Below are 23,103 nucleotides of genomic sequence, written 5' to 3'. Positions count from 1 at the left end.
TTATGGCGGCCAAAGCGGTACAAAAGGGGGTGGTGATGGACGGAGCATCTGAACCAATCAAACACTCATAATTAGATAGCTTGTCAATTAATTAACAGTTTCTACATTCTTTTGGGCAGTATTTAAAAAAACAATTTTAGGTACATATACAGAGTTAGAAAGCTACAACCATTTCCTTTTTGTCTTTTTCAGGACAAAAAGACAAATTGTTTGGCTTTTTAAGTGCATCTATCATGTCCACTTGAATGCTTGCATTGAACTGCATGACTAATGGTTAACTATACTACTCTGTTCACTCTATCCAGCTGGGATGCATTGGCACATTAACGTAAACTCTCGAAAGGGGCCAATGAGAACTATTTAATTAGTCCCCCGTCCATCTGCCTCTTCACTTGGTTTCTAGGAGTGAGCCCCGCTCTCTAAAGGCAATTTTTTTTAAACATAAAATTGTTTAAGAACATTCCATATGCAGACCCCACTGCTGAAAAGTATTCTTTCTGACATAACCAATTACAGTTTTTTATTAAATTGTTATATTTTTAATTTGTTACATCATCTATGATGATAATACCTGCATCGGCTTCATCCCAAATATTCTCAGGGTGAAAAATGTATTAACTTCCGAGGTTAGGCTTACATATCCCCACCCACCAAAAAAAGTACATCTGGGGAGTCGTGGCCAATGGCTAATAGGTCAAGGGAGTTGTGGGTCAAAGGTTTGGGAGCCACTGGCTTATGACTTTGAGGATACCCCTGGAAGAGAACTAGGATTACAGGTAAGTAACTTATCCTTCCTCCTGAAGTTTGCAATGTAAATTCGGCAGCCCTCCACCAAGACAATGTACGCCTGTCGGTGGGACAAATTTGTAAAATATTGTGCAAGATCTATTGATCCTCTTTCTGCTCCTCTTGATCGCATTTTTTGTTTTGACCCTTGCCCAGCAGGGCTGTAATCTGGGCACTGTCAAAGAGTATATTTTGGCCCCTTCTGCCAGACCAACCCTCTTTATTTAATCCCCTGTTGCAAATGGATTTCTTAAGGGCCTTGAACTTGTTTCCACCTGTCCCTTTTAGCATGTGTGAGTGGGAACTTAATTTGGTTCTCACATTCCTGATGTGTGCTCTGTTACACATCTTATTTCTGGCTACTTATCATCAAAACAGCCTTTTTAATGGCAATAACCAATACTAGGAGTGTGAGCTAATCGAAGGCTCTGTCATCGAAGCATCCTTACCTAACCATCTTCCCTGATAAGTAGGTGCTTCACACTAGGGCCTCTTTCTAACCAAAAGTAACACATGGGATAATCTGTCACATTATGCACTTTTATTACCTCCGCTTCCCTCTAAAGAAGAGGAGCTACTCCACCATCTGGACCCAAAACGAGTGAGGTCATTCTACCTTGAATGCACGAAAGAGTTCCAGGTGGGCGACTAACTCTTTGTGGGTTAAGTGGAACAAAGAAAAGTTTTGCGGTGCAGTAAAGGACTCTCGCGATGGGTCGTCCGCTGGATCTAAATTTGCTACGCTCTGGCCAAAAAGCACCCTCCAGTAGGCTTACGGGCTCAATCCACCAGAAGTAAGGCTGCTACCACGACATTGCAAGTTGGAGTTCCTGTCCTCTGTCAGGCATCAATGCGGGCATCCCTGCATACGTTTACCAAACACTGCTGCCTGGACAGTCTGTCTGAAGGGATGGCCTTTTTGGTCCCTCTGTCCTTCAGGATTTCCTGGTCTAAACTTGTCCACAGTCCCTCCTCCGGGATGGTATTGCTTGGTTATCTATTCAAAGGTAAGGGATATGCGGCTAAATGTGTCTATCAGATGGACAAGTTACTTGCCTTTGATAAAGCCTCATCTGGTAGATATAATCTAGCTGCAGATTCCTTACCAACCCACCCATCCTTCCCGCACTGTGGACCGGTTTCTAGAGTCAGGGATGACCACTTTGAAGGCCCTAGTTCAGAAACACACCAATGTCAATGCACATAATTGCTCTGCGCTTCTTGCGGGGAGAGCCATGAAAAGTGACTGGCGTCAGCAGGCCGAGTTGGTGCCTATGTAGATGCGGATGTCACAACGGCAAAGAATGTGCCAACTATGTCATGTGGAGCTGACCTACGCCACCTATCCGCATGCAGGAGTACTGCTTGGCAAAAGATCTGCCAGATCCAGTGTGATGCCTGGGAAATTCAAAGGTAAGGAATCTGCGGCTAGATGATGCCGCTACCAGATAATGCCTTACCAAAGCTAAGTAACTGACACATTTATGATGAAAAAGGTGGTGTGCTAGTTATGCAGATAAGGATGTGCAAAATCTCCAGTGATGTATTTTTTTTTTATGGACAATCTAAATAAAAACTTCTTGCAACATATAGTCCAGCTATAACGTTGGAAAGTGGTTTTAACCATTAACTCCTCAATAAGCGTTTTACTATTGGGTACAACAAAATGCTACAAGAAAAAGGCTCATTAAAGAAATGTGAATATTGCTTCAGTCCAACAGCATAGAGGATTGCAATTGGTCTCTTTAGTGCTATAATTACTGGATCGCTTACTTTTTTGGCACACATTAGCGTTGGTGGTCCTGAATTTGTTGGACACAGGAGGATAATTAATTTGATGGTAATTTTTCCCTATATGGAGCCATTTTTGTTTTTAACTCCAGCTTTAGAACTGGTAAAATTAGGAAATTGTATCAACATACAGGAGTTGAGGTATTACACAGATAATTTATGATCTTTTTAGATCATAGTTTTCAAACTTGCTAATCCAATATCAGACTGTTGCTTAAGTAAAATGATAAATATACTGTTTAGACCACTGGTGGTAATCCCGATGGCACAAACCTTAAACACCCAAACTACTAGGGCACACATGGTGTCCCCTTCACCAAGTGTGAATGGTCCATTTGGCTGCTCGCCTCCCTGTTCCACTGAAATTCATGTTCTTAGCGGTTTATCAAGAGATTCCTTTGTCACCCCCCCCCCACACACATTGCTCTTGGCACCCCACCTGTACCAAATCGCCACACTTTCTACTGCCATGTTAATACCTTTTTGTATTAGAGCAGGATTGCAAAACTATTGCTTATGATGTGCAAAGACTGTAGAATGTGCAAATCCAAACGTTTGTGTTGTAGTTGTTTTGTGCAGTAGATATAAGCTGTGTTTATTGGTTGTTTCTCAATGTAAACTTGACAAAATGTAATTTGCTTTACAAATTTTAGGTTACTGTAATTAGGTCTGCATTTACATGTATTACATTGTAATTCAGTAGTCTTTCATTTTTCAGATGCGTAAATTTAGCATGGATCCTGAAGTTTTTATATTTTTGGTGAGCACCAGAGCAGGAGGCCTTGGAATTAATTTAACTGCTGCTGATACAGTCATTATTTATGACAGTGATTGGGTAAGTAGTCATAACAAATTCGAACATTTAGTTGTCAGTTAATCAATATTTCCTTTAGTTTGAATTACAAGTAGTTTTTGTTTAAAACACTTGCCTAATATTTGGTTTAGAAAGTAGGTATGTGCCTCTATCCTTTAAGTGTTTGCTTCTGAAGGCCAGACCTGTTAGTATGGCATTAGTCCTGAGCCCCTATGCTTCATATCCTTTTCCTGGACTATGCATTTTAAGGAAAGCTGCTGCAACATCTGCTCATGGCATTAGAGACTGCATGAAGGCAGAGCCCCAAATCCAGTTTGTCGTCTCCCCTAAACCCTGTCTCGAATCTAGAGCGGATACCCTTGTTAGCTTTTCTAAACAGGTGTCCCTTCCCGCTGATTGAGGCTTTCTACAGGGCAACGTTTGCCACGGTTTGAATGCTCCCCCCACCCCCTTTCTACTTTGCACCTCTTTATTTTTGCCCTTTGGCAGGAACTTTGCTTCCAAGGTTCATCAGTGTCATGCCCTGCATGTCTGTGAAGGTGACCCAAAACTACTTCTGAAAGACTGTGCTCAAACGATCCAGTGGCCCTACTTAATCTACATCTTAAATGACATCAGTACTGTTACTGAGTTAGTCATCCACCTTCCTGACGTACAGTACACATTTACAGGCTGCTATGGGTAAAACCACATACCACTTGCAGAAAATAGAATTTCTCTTAATGTGCTTGTAATTAGGACAGATACGTTTTCATGACCTTATTATAAAAGTTGACTGTGATGACAGTAGTAAAGCACATGTCTCCTCTACCTCCATGCTTCAACACAGCTATCAAAAGCAGAAAAGAAGTTGGGAGGAAAGCTTGCAAATAGTCTAACCCTCTGACAATGGCTCTGGATAGCGTTCCAAACTATTGTTTTCACCCTGAGAGCGTGGGCTGTCACCTACAGGGGATCAGAAACACATCTTTGGTGGCAGGCTGGAAGGATCCAGTCAGCCTGCACATTAGAAGACTAGTAAGGTTTCAGGGGCACCTTCCAGCCTCTCTGTGGTCGCGGTACCTATCTGCCACATGGAACTGGTGGCCAGTTGAGTCAACCACCCCACCAGCAGCCACAGCTTCCGAACCGGCCTAGTCTGCCTGTTTGCCCTCATGGGCACCCAGTGGGTGGAAGGATTCCCCATCACCTGCCACGTTGACGGCCCATAACAGATAGGAGGGTTGTGTAGATTACCCTTCTCTGAAACTACCCCTACCTCCTTAACACCTACTTACAAAAGGTTGATGGAGGACCACGTTTCTGTTTTCCGCCAGGATGTGAGTTCTTTTTGGCAAAGAAGCCATAGAGAGGGGGCGTGGCTAAGCAAGATGGCAGCTTAGTCGCGTTCTCTTAGCGCTCCCACTGTCTCCACATTCGACAAACATCCTGACTTTTATGAACAACCTGTTACCAACTGTACAACTTTAGGCTCCAGTCCTCTACCTGTGTGCTCATCAACAACTGAGACTTGGAGCACTGCGCTGATGGGAAGAGATTTTGACCGAGGTGTCCAGAGCCGGAAAATCGGAGGACGACGCAGTGGGAAAAACTGAGGCTAAACATTGGACTGACCTGCAGCAAATCGTCCCAGGAACTGATCAGCAGACGCCATTGTTTCCCCGGATGCCCAAGCAGATCCCTGCCGGTGGGCGCGGGTGACGTGAGAAGATGGAGGGCTGCACCGCCTGGGCCTTTGCCGGCTGCTGAAAGAGCTGAAGGGTGATCCTCCCTATGTCTTTACACCGAAGCCTGCAGGGGCTACACAAATTGGCCCTGGAGGCGAGTGACAGATGTCGTCGTAGGCCTGGGTGCCAGATTGGATCCCTACCGAAGGTATGGACACTGGGGAAATCAGAGGAGAGCCGCGTCAACTGAGCCTGTCCTGGCCCCTAGAAGAGTCGAGAGGCAGTCCTCGCTCGTGCGGAGCACCCAAGGCCTGCAGGCACCATTCACTGCCGGCAGAAGACTCCCCCGGCCTGAGGGCGCCAGATAAATGCTTTGTGGACTGGCCGGCAAGGGCACCTCAGGCAGTTCTGCAGCTGGTGAGGCCTGTGAACACAATTGCCTAACATAGTGGCCCTACTGGGGAAAAACAATTGCTGCTGGGTACTGGCGCTGAACTAGGACTCGGAGAAGAGCCAGAGCTGCTGACTGCCCTAATAAGAGCACAGGAGGATAAAATCAGCTACCCAAGCCCTGAGATCATCAAAACTTAAAACTAGACCTGTGTGAACCTGAACTTTTATCACCGGCCGAGGGAAAAGGAAGACTTGTGGCACATGGAGTGAGCACACCCGCTATACAGGTGAGAGAAGGAATAGCAGAAACTCGTGGTGGGAAGCTCACAGCCATAATACAATAAGCAAGCCTCCGAGGACAACACCAAGTAAAGGTAGCTGCGCTATAACTGCTCCATAAATGCCTGGCAGGATAAGAGAGAAACGTTTTATATGGTCCTGTCAGAAGCAGTAGATGTGACACCATAAGATAACAGCCTTATAATTTGTACAGTACTTGTGATTTCACTCCCTGGTATTGCACCGTTAAACTATGGTGAAAGACCAAGGAAGTAAGACCGCCCAGGCCAACATAATTTCAAACTACGCCCAACCACTACCATTGGCACAAGGAGCCTCAATGTTGATGTTACCTACAGGCACAGAGGAACTAGCGCAAAAAACTGATGGGCCTCCATATATAACGGAAGTGCTAACAGTTATTCACGCTACGCGAGATGAATTAAAAAACAAGATTGAATCTGTGGCTTTCGATTTGAACCTACTTCGCTGCGACCTGCGAAAAGTCGCAGAAAGAGTAACAACCACCTAACACTGTGGATACACTGCAAACAGAGATGCTCACACTAAGGGATACCCTGACCAGTTTACAGCAAAAAGTGGTGCAACTAGATGCACAGGCCAAAATGGCGAAGGGAGGTCTCGGCGAAACAATCTGATCGGATTTCCCGAAAAAGCAGGTTCATCAACAGAGCTGTTCCTGGAGGAATGGCTGATTGGCGTACAGGCCCCAAAAAAATCTACGCAGTTCTTCACAGTGGAGAGAGCACATCGGGTGTTGATTCTAACCCCCCCTCCCCCCCGCCCCTCTCAAAAGCCGGGGGCACCATCATAGCTCGATTTCTTAATTTCCGGGATCGGGACTTAATATTACAACTATAACATAACAAAGGCCAGCTAAACTGTGCAGGACACCAGATCTCAATCTACCTGGACTATATGCAGAGCGTACAGGAGCAGAGACTATCCTTTCTACCCATGACGCGCCGTATGAGAGACCTGAACCTTAGATAGTCTATCCTTCCTGGCAAAACTAAGGATGGAACACGGCGGCAAAACATTTTTCTTCTCAGCAGGTGAAGCAGCTGATTGACTAGATGTAGGAAACTGGCTCTATATATACTGGACCAAAGTAAGGTTCAGTGTGTATAGAGTCCCTAGAGGTTTGGCAGAGGCTAAAGTTGGATATAACCTTACTCTCTAACATGGTAGCTTGGTCGAGCAGTAAGGCAGTATCAAAGGACAGTGTAAAGCATTTGTTGTACACTCAGTGAGCAAAATGTCTCACACTCAAGAACTGAACTCTAGGCCAATTGTTTTGTTTCAAAATAAATCGTTTTATTTTAGAACCAACAAGGTATCAAAATACACTTTCTCAGAATGAGTTACTTTAGTTGAATACAAATAGGCATTAGACTTTTTGAATGCAATAGTTAGTTTGTTGCAATAGGCAACACAATTTCAAACCCAACGCAACATTGAGCTCAATGGGAATTTTCAAGTTAATGCAATTAATTACTTTGTAGATTACTTTTCTAACCACAAGACCGGATCCTAGATTCAGTCCTTGGACATGTCCTGTAAACAGATAAGTAAAAGCGTTTTGGTTACAGTAGTGATTTTTAAGTTATATGATTGTATTTTAAAAGTTGACACTTTGAAACTTTTTCTGTTGAAATTACCAATTATCCTATGAAAGGAAATTCAATTTCCAGGTAGAGTATGTTCACATTACTTTTGTAATCCAGTACTGGACTTCTAGGTTCAGCACTGGGACATCTATCTAAGACGGGTAAGTAATTACGTTTTGGTAGCTGGTATGATTTTTAAAGAATATTTGTAGTTTGCAAAAATCGACTCGTAAAAGAAATTTCACAGAAAAACAGTCAATGGTTTTCTATGGAAGAAACTTCATGTTACTGGTAAGTACGGTAAAAATTACTTTTCAGGGTTTGTGCTGGGCTAAAAGATGCAGCACTGAGGTCTCTCCTGATAACAGGTGAGTAAATCGGAATTCGTTGTTCGGCTGATTTTAGGTGAATATTTTAAAGTTCCAAAACTCCACCCTTAGAAGAATTTCTAAGTGAAACCAATCAATGTTAGCCTATGGAAGAAAAGTGAGTTATCGTCTTTTAGAATTACATGGAATGTGCGAGGCATAGCTACACTTGAGAAACATAGGTGAATATTTGCTTATTTTAAAAGATATAAGGTGGTGGTGGTGGCCTGCCTCCAGGAGACTTGTGTCTGGGGAGACTATATAAAATATTTGAGGAAGCAATGGCGGGGACACATACGCCTCTTCGTACTCTGGATTTGCACTGGGCCCTTATATGGTGGCACCTGGGGTCCCATTTAAACACCTGCACCATGTTAATGATCCAGATGGGAGGTATGCCATTCAACATGGGAGGTTGGATGGGTCAGAAATATGCATAATTACTGTATATTATTATTATTATTAGGGAAATTTGTAAAGCTCCTGGTTACGAGCACCGGCGTGTCCCCGGGCTATGGTAAGTAGGGTAAACTGTCCAAGCAGCCATCACAGCCGCCTACCTCCCGTATAGGTGAGTCTTAAGTTTCCTTCTGAAAGTGGGCTCTGAAGGCTCCAAGCGTAGCTCTAATGGCAGGGCATTCCACTGCTTAGCAGCCAGATATCTAAAAGACCTGCCCCCCATTCGAGCCTTCTTTATTTTTGGAATTTTCAGTAGCCCTGTACAAGAGGATCGCAGGTCCCGTGTAGGCTCATAACGAGTAACCAGACGCTGTAGCGGAACTGGGGCTTTGCCGCTCAGGATGCGGTGACACGTGGAAAGAGCCTTGAACTCCACCCTGCTCCTGACAGGAAGCCAGTGCAGGGCCTGGAGCGCTGCCTTTGAGGGTGATCTCCTGGGGAGCCTCAGAACTAAGCGTGCAGCTGCATTTTGCAGCACTTGAAGGCGGTTGATGGACCTTCCCGTGGTCCCCAGATACAGCAAATTGCCGTAATCTAGGCGCGAGGTGAACGACGAACGCTTCCTTTTTTAGCGATCTCCTCGAGGCAGTGTCCCCCTATCTTGGAGCTCCAATACTACTAGCGGGAGATGTGAACTGTGTTTTGGACAACAGTCTAGACAGGGAACCTCCAATTGCACACAGAGCCAAAAATGGCAACTGCATTACAAGGGGTGCCACAGGGACTGCACTTATGAGATATATGGCGGGAACGCCACCCCACTGTGAAACAATTTTCATGTCATACACCAGCCACGTAGACTTCCAGTAGGCTAGACCATGGGTTTTTGTCCTGTGATTTGGGTTGGAGTGTCGGAGGAATAACATACCAGCCGAGATACCTCTCGGACCATGCTCCGGTCCTACTGGCGACCAGACTGGTTAGATCTGAAATACCTCTGGCGGCTTAGCAGCGAAGCGCTTACAGACCCTCCTGTGTCTACTCACAGTGGGGTAACAACTTCCAGGACAACTGGGGATCAGCCTCGAGCCGTGCAATCGAATGGGAGGCCATGAAAGAGGTGATTCGAGGCATTTGTATAAAAAGCACATTCGGAGCACGAATGCAGCTGTAACAGGATGTGGCTAAACAGGAGTCTAATTTGCGAAAGCTGGAGGCCGAGATTAGTACGGCCCCATACAAACTGAAAGAATGGACCAAAGCCAAGGTGGCACTAATGACAGACCTCCGCAGGTTAGAAAAAATTTACATACGACATATCGGCAATGACTCTATAAGGAAGGAGATAGAACTGGGGCTCTACTAGCACGCTTGGTAAAAATAGAAACGCCTACTACTCCAATATTACAGATGCAGGATGAGACAGGGGCACTAGTGTACGAGCCATCAGAAGCCCTAGCGACTCACTTAGAAAAAGTATTCACTAACCGCTCTGAACTAGGGATAATGGTAGGATTCTTGGAGGCGCTGAAGCGCCCCATCTTACCATAGAAGAGCAGGAATCTCTAGGTTCCCAGATTACTAAAACCGAAATAAATGGTGCCATAGGGCGTCTCCAGGCAGCCAAAAGTCTGGGCTCTGATGGACTCCCTGCAGAGTTCTACTAGTGCTTTAGATCGCTTTTGGTGGATAGACTACTGGAGGTCTACAATGAGGCGTTAGATTGAGGGATGCTCCCAACTACCATGAGCAAGGCACTTACCACCATGATCCTTAAAGGATAAGGATCCCAACTTACCAAGTTCTTATAGACCGATATCAATGCTAAACATTGATGTAAAAATATTGAGTGGTATCATGGCTGAACGTCTTCTATTGCTGAAGAAAAGGTTGATTCATTCCGGTCATTTAGTGTTCATCCCTGGACGGAACATACCTACAATTTAAGAAGGTTAGCACATGTATGTCCGGCCCCTGACCGTCTGGAAACTGACACTGTGATCGCATCACTGGATATTGAACAAGTGTTCGATTCAGTGGAATGGCCGTATATGTGGCAGGTTCTACAGCGGATAGGAGTGGCTGACCAATACCTTAAATGGAGCCACTCCTCTATGCCGCCCCCACGGCCAGAGTACAGGTGGGTAGAACGGTGTCTAGGTCTCTAGCCTTAAAGCAAGGCACCTCTACTGTTTGCAATAGCTATGGAACCAATGGTCATACGTCTGAACAGTCATGGATGCCTGGGGTATACGGTTGGGGAAACACAAACCATGTGGTATTCTTGTATGCTGACGACACGCTGGTCTATCTGAGACAACCGGTGCCTTCGATCCCGATACTTGTAGCGGAAATGAGAATTTGGCAACATTTCGGGTTTATACATCAAACGTCCAATATCTAGAGTGATACCAATGGGCAAAATAGCTGTGGTCCTCCTGGATTCGAGACCCGTCATGGCTATACCGTGGGCGGAAGAGGGGACACGCTCTTGGAAATGTATTTGACGGGCTCCGCGGATGCTTACCATGGCTTAACATCGGTCATGTGGTAGAGGGATTGAGAGGCTCAATTCGCTTTTGGGCTGACTTGCCATTATCACTTATGGGGCTCATAGCAATCAAAAAAGTGATTATCTTGCCACGTTGCCTATTTACATTGCAACATTCGTTTTACATGATACCACAGTCTTATTTCAATACACTAGAAATCCTGATAGGTGACCTTCTTTGGGGCTAAAAACTGAGAAGAGTGTGATTGGCGACAGTACAAATAACTTGGGGAGGGGGGACTGGAGGTTCTGAGACTAGAGCTCAATTATATGGCCTCCCAGCTTCAATTTGTAGTCTATTGGCTGGATGACTAGGACAATTGGGAAAAATCCCTTTTGTCTTGGACGTACGGAAGGGACACTTGCTGGGCTATTGATTGAGGGGGGGGGGGGAGAGTGGTCCCCAAGAGCTGCCCATATACAATTCGACATGTAGCCAAAGTATGGGAGAGTGCGGTTAGGCGGGTGTTCCGAAACGCTCCATATGCACCTGATATGCCCCTATGTGAGAGTCGACCATTCGCTGCAATTACTGACTCCATGATAGTACAATGCTGGAGGGAGGGAGGCTGCCATCTTTTGGGGGACCTTTATAGAGAAGGGCAATTCATAACACAAGAAGACTCACAAAATGAGTGAGTTGGAGCCAGGGCAATTCCTGCAATATGCGAAAATATCAAGCGTTTGTCGTGAGCGTTGGCAAAACTTCCCAACTGAGCCCCCAATCACTAATATATTAGCGGCAATGTTAACCATGGCACAGGGGAGGAGACTTGTCTCCCACATTTATCAAGCACTGTGCGAGGATGTACCGCAGGAGCAGTTAGGGCTAAAGCACAAGTGGGAACACAATATTGAATGAGCCTCTGTCTGAGGCTGAATGGGGAAAGGTATACGAAGGAGTCCCCAAAGTTTCTGCTAATGCGAGATTCAAACTACTTTATTACAATATCATACATCAAGTATATCTAACTTCGCACCTTATATGTAATATACCCTCACCGTACGGACAACTGCCCCAGATACACTACACAGGGAGCATATTGTTTCCATATGATCAGTCAATGCCCCAAGATCCAACCTTTTTGGGAGGGTTTCTTGGCACATCTAGGGGAGGCTGCGTGCTGGACCTTACCATGGGAGGTCCGGCAGGTGTTACTGGGCCTGCTACCCAAGTAAAAAAACAAGAAATTGAGTAGAAAATGTGTTGGGTTGGTGTTATCCAAGCAACGGATAGTAATAGTATGGATGCAACCCAACCCCTGAACCATGCAGACTGGCTAAGACATAAAAGAATGGGCAATGGCAGAGCTAGTTAGGATGAAATTTGTGGGGGGAGGATGAAAAGGCCGAAGAAGACAGAATGGCATGGGCTTCTATGATAACACATCTCCAGGGTGATCAGGAGCCAACTCCTCAACAGACTGAGCAGAGGGACTCTCTCTAGAGGGGCAGACCACATACCAGCCCAGAAAAAGGGCTGAGGCTCAAACGATAGGGACTAAGCACATTATCTGAAAGAAACAGTTAAGTTCGAGGCATATGAGCTGCAGATTGTACACTATGCATAGATCGCCATCTGGTGTTGCGCTAGGATGCTTGCACTTTGTTGTTGTCTTAGTCTTTTGTAGTCACAAAATAGGTGACTCCTCCCTTGGACGATAGTGCGCATGGGCATCAACTCCATCCTCAGATTGTTCATTTCCGCCATCGGGTTCCGATGTACCTTTTGCTTTCCGGTTCGGTGCCATATTTCCAAACCTCTTCGACGCCAAACAATCTACAACTCTATGGTATTATTCTCGATCGCGTGATCTTCGGTGCCCTTTTCAAACTACTCTATTTCTGTCGCCGACGCGGGCTGCTGGGCCTATCGATGCCCTTCGGGCCTACAGCTCATGGGAAGGACTCCATTCAAAACCTGTTTCTCTCGCTCGAGCACAACGAGAACAATTGCCAGGCCTGCGCCCTTTTTCGATCCAAGAAAACCATCTGTGATGTTCGGGCCCAACGACACATCATGGCACAGCAAGCAGCTCCGGCACCAGTGGACATCTTCGAAGGCCCCGATGTCCTGTTGGAGGATTCTGAGGACCTCCAAATCATGTCCGAAGCACACGACTTGATCTCAGACAACCACATCACTCCTGATCAACGAGTGAGTACAACTGCCCCTACCCCATCTCCACCCGAAAAAAAAGGCCCTGGTCAAGACTTCGCCTGCTGGCCCCTGTCCCGCCCTCGGGCCCGGCTCTAAAGATAAAGGACAAGCCTTCCGGTTGCTCGGGACCGAGCAGACCGCATATCCGTGTCCCTCAGGTGCCTTCGGCACCGAATGGGAGAGCAACCTATTCCCAAAAAGAAGTCGGCACGGACCACCTCGACGCCAAAACAAAAATCGTCTGCTCTGAAGCCAAAGTCTTCGAAACCCAAAAAGATTAGCTAAGCCAAAGGACTCAAAACTATCTCCTAAGGCCTCGGATTAGAAATCCAAACCCCGCTCTGACCTGAAGAAGTCTGTACTGAAAGCGGTCACTGAAGAGTAAGAACTTTTTCGATCCCAAGCAGAAAAAACTCCATATAGAGCCCAAAACAGGACATGTGGCTACTATTCCACACAACAAGAGGAAGCTGGACACACCAGACACTCCTGCAGTGCCCGCCAAGAAAGACTGACCTGACCTGGTCAGTCCGGTCGCTCCTCCTGCCGTGTGGCCCACCCAGAGTGAACCCGATCTCCTCCCGCTGCCGCCGCTGCTGCCGAGTTAAGACCTCTGCCCCTGTCTTGGCCCCTGTCCCTCTGTGCCTGCTTGTTTCTCTCGTTGTTAAGCAGTTTTGGTATCGCTGCCGTTTTCTCATATTTGGCTCTGTAAGTGTTTGTTCCATTGTCCATCGCTCCAGTTGTTCCCTGCCCCACCCCGCTCCCTGCGGCCCCACCCCCGCTCCCTCCAGCATCTCCGCACGCTCCCCCCCACTCGCCACCCCGCTCCCGCCTCCCAGCTGCTCCTCCCTCCCACAAAGGTACATAAGGCGAGGCGCACGGGGCAAGGAGCTGTGACCTGACCTGACCTGGTCAGTCCGGTCGCTCCTCCTGCCGCGTGGCCCACCCTGAGTGTGCCCGATCTCCTCCCGCTGCCGCCGCCGAGTTAAGACCTCTGCCCTGGTTTGGCCCCTGTCCCTGACTGTCCCTCTGTGCCTGCTTGTTTCTCTCGTTGTTAAGCAGTTTTGGTATCGCTGCAGTTTTCTCGTATTTGGCCCTGTAAGTGTTTGTTCCATTGTCCATCGCTCCAGTTGTTCCCTGCCCCACCCCGCTCCCTGCCGCTGCTCCCCGCGGCCCCCCCGCTCCCTCCAGCATCTCCGCACGCTCCCCCCCCCCCCACTCGACACCCCGCTCACGCCTCCCAGCTGCTCCTCCCTCGCCCCGCCCCCCCAATCTCCATTTATGGCAGAGTGCATGCGTACGCGCATAGTTGACGCGCAGCGTTGACACGCAGCGGGCGCGCCAATTGTGCGCCAAAGGTAAGCTCGTCTGCACCCGTCTGCGCCTGGACCGCGCCCAGCGCCAGACCCCCTGGCCCCCGCAGATGCCAGCCCACCCGCCGGACCTACGATGCATCCCCCCTCAACGCACTCAACACCGGCCGGATCCCCGGCTGCCACCGAGCCACCCCAGGACGCACCCACGGACCCTTCACCTGCCAATCCTGCAAGTTCTCCTGCATCCGGACCTGCACCGCACCCGCCAAGACGAGCACCAGTAGCAACCACCTGAAGTGCATCCTGCTCAACACCCGCTCCGTCCACAGACACGCCGTCGAACTCTGGAACCTCCTCGACTCCACATCTCCAGACGTCGCCTTCCTCACGGAAACCTGGATGAATGCCTCCTCAGCGCCCGACATCGCCATCCCGGACAGATACAAGATCACCCGGAGGGACCGCGTCAACCAGACAGGAGGAGGCATCGCCATCGTCCACAAGAACACCATCCGCATCACGACCAACTCCGACGACACCCTCACAGCCGCCGAACACCTGCACTTCCAGATACACACCGACCCCAAGACCACCCTCAGAGGCACCCTCATCTACAGACCCCCGGGACCACGTACACAATTCAGCGAAGACATCGCCGACTTCATCAGCCCGTACGCCCGCTGCTGACTACATCCTCCTAGGGGACCTCAACTTCCACCTGGAGAACAACAACGACCGCAACACCACCACCCTGCTGGACAACCTCGCCAACCTCGGACTCAAGCAACTGGTGACCACCCCCACCCACTACGCCGGCCACACGCATGACCCAGTCTTCTCCTCCAGCAAGGACATCTCCTTCAGCCACGCCACCAGACTCCACTGGACAGACCACAGCTGCGTCCACTTCAGCTTCAGAAGGACCACGCTCCACCACCACCTGCAATAGGTTCCCCGCAGAAGCTGGAACAAGATCACCACCGACCAGCTCGCCACATCCCTGAGCCAGAACCCTCCCGCCAGCTCCGCGAACCCCAACCAAGCTGCCAACAACCTCACAAGGTGGATCAGCAACTGCGCAGACGACTCCACTGAAGACCCCACCCCCCCCCCCCCCACCCCCGTCAGACCGGGCAACAAGAAAGCATCCTGGTTCACCGACTAACTCAAGAGCTCTAAGAACTGCCGAGCCCACGAGAGGGAGCCTGGCGCAGAGACCCGACAACAGACATCATGACCACCCTCAAACACGCCACCCGAAAACACCACCAGCTGATCCACACCACCAAGAAAACCGCATTCAAGGAACGACTAGACAACGCCCACAACAGCAAGGAACTCTTCAACATCGTCAAAGAGCTCTTGAACCCTAGCGCCGAAAACTACATCACCCCATCGCTAGACCTGTGCAACTCGCTCGCCTCGTTCTTCCACAGCAAGATCGCAGATATACACAACAGTTTCAGCACACAGCCGACGCACCCTACGACCGCACCAACGCCCCCCACCACCACCCTCCGCGCCTGGACCCCGATCAACACCGAAGACACCATCCGCACGATGAACTCCATCCACTCCGGATCACCAACCGACCCCTGCCCTCACCACGTCTTCAACAAGGCTCCATCATCGCACCCCATCTCCGGGACATCAACGCCTCTTTCGACACCGCCACCTTCCCAGAGAGCTGGAAGCACGCCAAACTCAGTGCCCTACTGAAGAAACCATCAGCGTACCCCACCGACCTCAAAAACTACCGCCCCATCTCGATCCTTCCTTTTCCTGCCAAAGTCATCGAGAAGACCGTCAACAGACAGCTGGCCGCCTTCCTCGAGACGAGTAGATCCCTCGACCACTCGCAGTCCGGTTTCAGAGCCAACCACAGCACCGAGACCGCCCTCATCGCAGCCACCGACGACATCTGAGCCCTGCTAGACAACGGGGAAACAGCGGCACTCATCCTCCTGGACCTCTCCGCAGCGTTCGGCACGGTCTGCCACCGCACCCTAGTGCAGCGCCTCAGCAACATCGGAATCCAGGAGAAGGCACTGGAGTGGATCATCTCCTTCCTCGCCGGAAGAACCCAGAGAGTTCGCCTCCCCCCGTTCAGATCAGAGGCCACCGAAGTCATCTGCGGCGTACCACAAGGATCATCGCTCAGCCCCACGCTGTTCAACATCTACATGAGCCCCCTCGCGGCCATCGCACGCCAACACAACCTCAACATTATCTCATACGCCGACGACACCCAGCTGATCCTCTCCCTCACCAACGACCCCGCAACCGCCAGAACCAACCTACACGAAGGGATGAAAGACGTAGCCGAGTGGATGATGAACAGCCGCCTGAAACTGAACTCAGATAAGACGGAAGTCCTCATCCTGGGATCATCACCCTCCGCCTGGGACGACTCCTGGTGGCCCCCATTCCCTGAGCAGCGCACCCAAACCAACGGACCATGCACGCAACTTGGGCTTCATCCTGGACTCCTCCCTCTCGATGACCAGACAAGTCAACGCCCTCTCCTCGTCATGCTTGAACATCCTACGCATGCTACGGAAGATCTTCCGGTGGATCCCCACCGAAACCAGGAAGACGGTCACCAAGGCGCTCGTCACCAGCCGACTGGACTACGGTAACTCTCTCTACGCCGGAACCACAGCCAAACTTCAGAAAAGACTCCAGCGCATTCAGAACGCCTCAGCACGACTCATCCTGGACATCCCCCGACACAGCCACATCTCCGGACACTTGAGAGACCTGCACTGGCTCCCTGTCAGCAAGAGAATCACGTTCTGACTCCTCACCCACGCACACAAAGCTCTCCACAACCAAGGCCCCAGATACCTCAACGACCGCCTGACCTTCTACACTCCCACCCGCCAGCTACGATCAACCAGCCACGCCCTCGCCACCGTTCCCCGCATCCGAAGAGCCACAACAGGAGGAAGATCCTTCTCCTACCTGGCGGCCAAGACGTGGAACTCCCTCCCCATCCACCTCCGCCTGACCCAAGACCACCTCTCCTTCAGGAAGCAACTCAAGACCTGGCTGTTCGAGCAGTAGCGGACCGCCCCCCCCCCCCAAGCGCCTTGAGACCCTCCGGGTGAGAAGCGCGCTATACAAATGCTTGATTGATTGACTGTGCCACTTCACCGATAAGACCCTCTTCTCCTGTTATTCCTCCTCAGCCTGCTCTTCTTCCTAAGCCTGTCCCTCCTCCACAGTCTCCAAACCTACCTCATTCACCAAAACCACAGGATGTTGATAATTTAGGGGATGGGGGGAGACAACAATGACCCTTTCACTGACCCAAATGATGACACGGACACACCACAGGACGATTGGGACGATTATGATGACCCAATGAATCCCCCAGACCTCCCTGATCCCCCAGACATATCCAACAAAAGCATCTCCCCCAGATGACCATATTGCTTTTGGTCAGCTTGTAAATAGAGCTGCTGTCTACCATGGTGTTCACATCAATTCAGACCCTGCAGACGAGTACTTCCTTCTAGACACCTTCGAACAGTCACAAAACTGTCCAAATCCTGCCAATGCTAAAAAGAGTAATTAAACATGCCCCGACATATTCATAGACCCGGTGAGAGCTAGAATTCTCAATCCCAGGATTGACAAAATATAAACCTTCCCCAGATGATCCCACCTACATCAAAGGGCAGCTACCCTTGAACTCACTAGTGGTAACGTGCCAACTCTCAAACCTCCGGTGAAGGACCACGTCCGGATAAGGAATCTAAGTTGTTAGATGCCTCTGGCAAAAGAGTTGCTGCCCAAGCAGCTACTCACTGGCGCATAGCCAACACCCAGGTATGATAGGGCTCACTATGACCGACTAAAAACCCTATTACAACATTTACCTGATCAATACAAAACCCAGGCAAATGATTTAATTCAAGAGGGCAAATTAATAACCAACGCATCAATCAAGTGTGCCCTTAATGCAGCAGACCTACCCTCTATGTCCATTAGCACCAGTGTGCTACTCAGACAACATGCCTGGTTACGCATTTCAGGCTTTAAACAGGAGGTACAAACAACTATCCTCAACCAGCCGTTCAATCAAGAACAACTTTTTGGACCAGGAGTAGACACCACTTTAGAGAAGATGAAAAAGGACACAGAGACTGCTAAATCCATGGAAGCATTAGTCTCCACCCACACGTGGGTCCTTTAGTCGCTCCTTCTACACGCAACCTAGGGGCTTCCATGGCATTCTTAGGAAACATTCCCTTACGTGACATATGTAAAGCAGCAACATGGTCTACACCACACCTTCACCAAACACTGTTGTGTTGACGTGCAGGCTAAGCAACAAGCTTCTGTAGGCCAGGCTGTTCTTAAAACACTTTTTCAAACTACTGCCACAGATACAGGTGACCACCAGTAGGGGAGACACTGCTGTACAGTCTATGCAAAGTGTACAATCTGCAGTTAATATGCCGCGAACGGAAACTGCCACTTACCAGTATGCATCTGTTCTTGGCATGTAGAGCTGCAGTTGTACACGCCCACCCGGAACCTGTACCTGTTCGCCTTTTTGGAGACAAAGTGGACAACGCTCTGGAGCGTTTCAAGGACTCACCTGCTATGGCCAATTCCTCGGGCCTCCAACTGCCTGTTCAGTCTGATTTTCGCCTCTTTTGTGGCTACGGAAGTGGTGCCCCACTACATCCCACCCAGAGCCACTGTCTTGGATCTCAGGAACGTCAACCGCTTCCCCCAGAAGGAGAAGTTCAAGATGTTGACGCTCGCTCAGGTCTCATCTGACCTCGACCCTTGAGACTGGTTGGTAGCGTTGGACTTGCGGGACGCTTATTTTCACATCCTGCGCTGAGGCATACTGCCTGGTGGGAACATTTACGGCAATTTTTAAAACCTGTTATTTTCATGTGTGAGCTGACTACTAGCTCTCTTGCACTTTTAATCTTCTGACTCACCCTCTCATGCTGTCATCCCCGCTGGACTCCTCGTTCCACCGCGAGCTGAGTAGAGCTCGATTGTTGTGGAGGGAGCCCAGTGGGTGAGACGCTTCCTGCCAACTCTGCACTTCCGGTTGGAGGAGGTGAGCGGTCTAGCACTCCTACCTCACTCGCCTTAAAACCCGATGCAGGCGACAACGCGCAGCGGGCGCGCCAAAGGGAAGCCCGTCTGCGCCAGACCGGGGCTAGGGGCAACCCCCCCCTGTTGGTTGCCCCCCTCCCCGCCTGGGTGTACTCCCCTGAGAAGCTGCTCTCCTTACCTGGACAGGAGTTCTCTTCTAAGCATCTTCTAGCTCCACACGAGTACTCTGCTCTACTGCAGCGCTCTCACTCTTCCCCTACCATTAACACCATAATGCGTGACGGTGACTCGGATTTTAATTCTTTACAAACAATCTCTCTCCCTGGCAGTTCGGGCTCTGGGCAGAATTATCTGTCTATCTGTTACCTGAACACCCGCTCGCTGGTAAAACACCAGGCGGAGATATTCTACCATCTAGAAACAGCTAAGCCAGATGTACTGTTGATGTCTGAAACATGGCTTACACCTGAGTCTATCCTTGATATCCTGGCTGCCGTTCCTGACTGCTATTATGTTCTCCAGGCAAATCGGCCCCAGGGGAAAACTGGGGGGGGGGGGGGGGGTGTTGCTGCCATAATTTCTCAGGCTTATAAAGTTATTTCTCTCACCATGCATCCCATCCAGTCGGTGGATTATGTGATTTTTAAATTTGAGTCGGATATCCTTCCCCTCACTTTTGCCCTTTTTTATCGCCCTACTGGACAGTCACCCGGCTTCCTGCATTCTTTTGGCAGTATGGCGGCCGAACTGGCCATTAATCATGCAAGAACCCTTATCATAGGGGATTTCAATTATTGGCCCTATACTCAGCATGAAAGCACCCCTTCTAGGGAGTTCACTGACCTATTAACCGGTCTAAATTTCCTCCAGCATGTCCACACTGCCACCCTTACCAAGGGTCATATCCTGGACCAGTTGTGGTATCTAAATCAGGATGTTTTAAATCTACAGATCTCCCCTTGTGCTTGGTCTGATCACTTTTTTTTATCTCTTTCACTGTACCCAGAGTCCTACCCACCAGAAAGTGCCCCACTAATCGCCAACTCATTCGGAATTGGGGCAAAGTAGATATCCTTTTGTTCAGTCTCTCGCTAGCCACTACAATCCCCTCTTCATTGGACGAAGCAGGCTCCCCCCTGTCTGTTCATATTCAGGCGGATAATATTCATAACCTGGCTTACAGACGCTCGGGACACTGTCGATCCACTAAAGAAGCTTCGCAATAAGTGTTCTCACGACGCACAGCGTTGGTTTTGTAAGTCCTTAACAGACATGAAGCTTGCCCTTCGACAAACGAACGCAAGTGGAGGTCGGATTATTGTCCCCTTAAGAAGATCACCTTTCTGCCTGCATTGAAAGAATATAAATCTGCTATTCTTGGGGGAAAAAACTAAGTATTTTTCGGATAGAATCCTTAACTCCTCCAATAAATCGAGGGAGATTTTTACAATAGTTGATGAATTGGCCAAACCCGACCGAATCACGATGACCCCTTCCTTCTCCCAGCATCTTTGTGACTCCCTCAACCATTACTTTGTTGAAAAGATAGCCTTAATCAAAGCAAGTATCCCTACACCCGATGCAAGCTTTGACCCATGCAATATCCCCAGTAATCCCTCCTCATTTTTGAACTTCCCGCCAATCACACGGGAAATGCTTGTCTCTCTTCTTAGCAGGATTCGCTCTTGTTCCCCAGCTGACAGCTGCCCTGCCCACATTGCCCGTGAGATCTTCCTTTGTCTCCCAGAGGTGCCCCTTTCACTGCTCAATGATTCCCTTCTTTGGGGGGGTAGTCCCCAGCATATTTAAATCTGCTGTGGTCTCACCTAGCCTTAAGAAACCTGGGGCAGACCTGGCGTCATTAAGTAACTTTCGGCCAATATCCGTGCTCCCCTTCTTAGGCAAATTCATGGAGGCTTATGTCTCCAGTTGCCTTGGTTCCTTTGTAGAAAGCTCTCAGGTTTTAGATCAACATCAGGCTGGCTTTAGACCTCAGCACTCTACAGAATCCGTGATGGTGGCAGTTCATGACGAACTTAGAAAAGGGGCCGATCAAAATATCTCCCAGGCCCTGGTGCTCCTTGATTTGTCGGCGGCGTTCAACATCGTTGACCATTCCATCCTCCTTCAGCGGGTCGAGTACGCCGGCATCAGGGGCACCCCGCTTAGGTGGCTCTCCTCCTTTTTACGGGATCGTAAGCAAGCTGTTAGTCTTGGACCCTTCACGTCGGAAGCTAAAAACCTTACATGTGGGGTCCCTCAGGGTTCTTCCCTCTCCCTGTAAATATTTAACCTTTATATTTCTTCCCTCATTTCTAGACTGCGTGAGCAACCAGGGGTCATCTTCAATTATGCGGATGACCTCCAGCTAATCTTTAACATCGATTCCTCCCCTGCCTCTATCGAGAACTTAGTCAACCATGTCCTACATCAGCAACTGGATGAATGCGAACCAACTCAAGCTAAATCCAGGAAAGACCGAGCTTGTGCTTACTGGACCTCCGGGCAACCCCTGGAACTCTAGCTTCTGGCCGCACTCGCTGGGAAGTTCCCCCTGCCCGGTGAGCTCGGTCAAGAGTCTTGGAGTTACCATTAGTGAGGATCTGACCATGAAATCCCAAATTAAATCGGTGATGTCGGCGTGTTTTTTTCATCGCCTCCGCATCAGAAAGATTAGCAGATTCCTCACTCATGAGGCCCTAGTCCAAGTTACGATTATGGTAACTCATTGTATGTTGGTATTCCCCTCTACCAGTCTCACCAACTCCAGCTTATCCAAAATCAAGCGGCCAGACTGGTCTTTCGGCAGCCTAGGACCAGCTCCGCTAAGCCTCTTGAAGAGCCTGCACTGGCTCCCGGTGATCTAGCGCGGCCTTTTTAAGGTTGGCTGTTCGACCTTCCAGGCCCTTACCCATCATGGCCCAGCCTTCATTTCCTCTCCCCTTCAACGATATGTTCCTTCCCGAGTTCTCCGCTCTTCTGGCTCCAATTTGCTGTTTGTGTGCCCCTTCAAGCGGGACTTGGGAGATTGAGATTCGCCTCTCAAGCTCCTCTGTTCTGGAACTCCTTGCCCTCTGACCTTCGTCTTATCTCCTCTTACCCCTCATTTAGGAAGGTTTTGAAGACTTGGTTGTTCTCCCAAGCCTTCGATTGATTGTTGACCGATTAATGTTTCTATCCTGCAGATTTTTTCCTTTGCCTATCCAATAGCGCCAAGAAACCGTTGGTGAACGTGCGCTGAATAAATTCTTTGATCATATCATCCCTGTCCTGCCGGCCCACCAGCATTACCAGTGATTCACGGTAGGCCACAAGCACTTTCAGTTTACCGTGCTCCCCTTTTGCCTTACCTGCGCCCCTCGGGTGTTCGCAAAAGTGATGGCAGTGGTGGCAGCTCATCTGCGCAGATCGGGGTTTCAGTCTTCCCCTATCCATACGACTGGCTGTTGAAGGCGGGCTCGTGCCAGACTGTCGTCTCCCACCTCCAGACTACGGCTGACCTCCTGCTCTCACTGGTGTTCTCCATCAATGTGCCAAAGTCACACCCGATTCCCTCTCAGAAGCTCCACTTCATCGGAGGGGTTCTGGACACGACGCAGTTTCAGGTTTATCCTCCCAAACAGTCAGATATTCAGGCTAAGATTCCGATCTTTCAGCCTCTATCCTGGGTTTCGGTCAGGATGACTGAGGCTGCTTGGCCTCATGGCCTCCTGCATCCTGCTGGTTGATCATGCCATGTGGCATATGCGGCACTGCTGTGGGACCTGAAGTTCCAGTGGGCGCAGCATCAGGGGAATCTGTCTGATTGCGTCCAGATCTCGGAGGTCACTGTACACCATTTGCAGTGGTGGCTCACGAA

At 49.3% G+C, this 23,103-nt stretch overlaps 1 protein-coding gene across 1 annotated transcript in view; it reads left to right on the top strand.

Moving 5' to 3' along the window:
• LOC144754873 (lymphoid-specific helicase-like) overlaps positions 1-23,103 on the top strand; it is a 544,631-nt gene that overhangs the window by 406,752 nt on the left and 114,776 nt on the right. The window contains exon 18 of the mRNA XM_078643187.1: positions 3,296-3,412. Coding sequence (XP_078499313.1) covers positions 3,296-3,412 — 117 coding nt within the window. The remainder of the gene's footprint in view (positions 1-3,295; positions 3,413-23,103) is intronic.

Source organism: Lissotriton helveticus, chromosome 5_1 (genome assembly GCF_964261635.1).
Source record: "Lissotriton helveticus chromosome 5_1, aLisHel1.1, whole genome shotgun sequence".
NCBI classification, from domain to species: domain Eukaryota; kingdom Metazoa; phylum Chordata; class Amphibia; order Caudata; family Salamandridae; genus Lissotriton; species Lissotriton helveticus.
The sequence above is the reverse complement of the archived record's forward strand: the minus strand, read 5'-3'. Positions and strand labels throughout refer to the sequence as shown.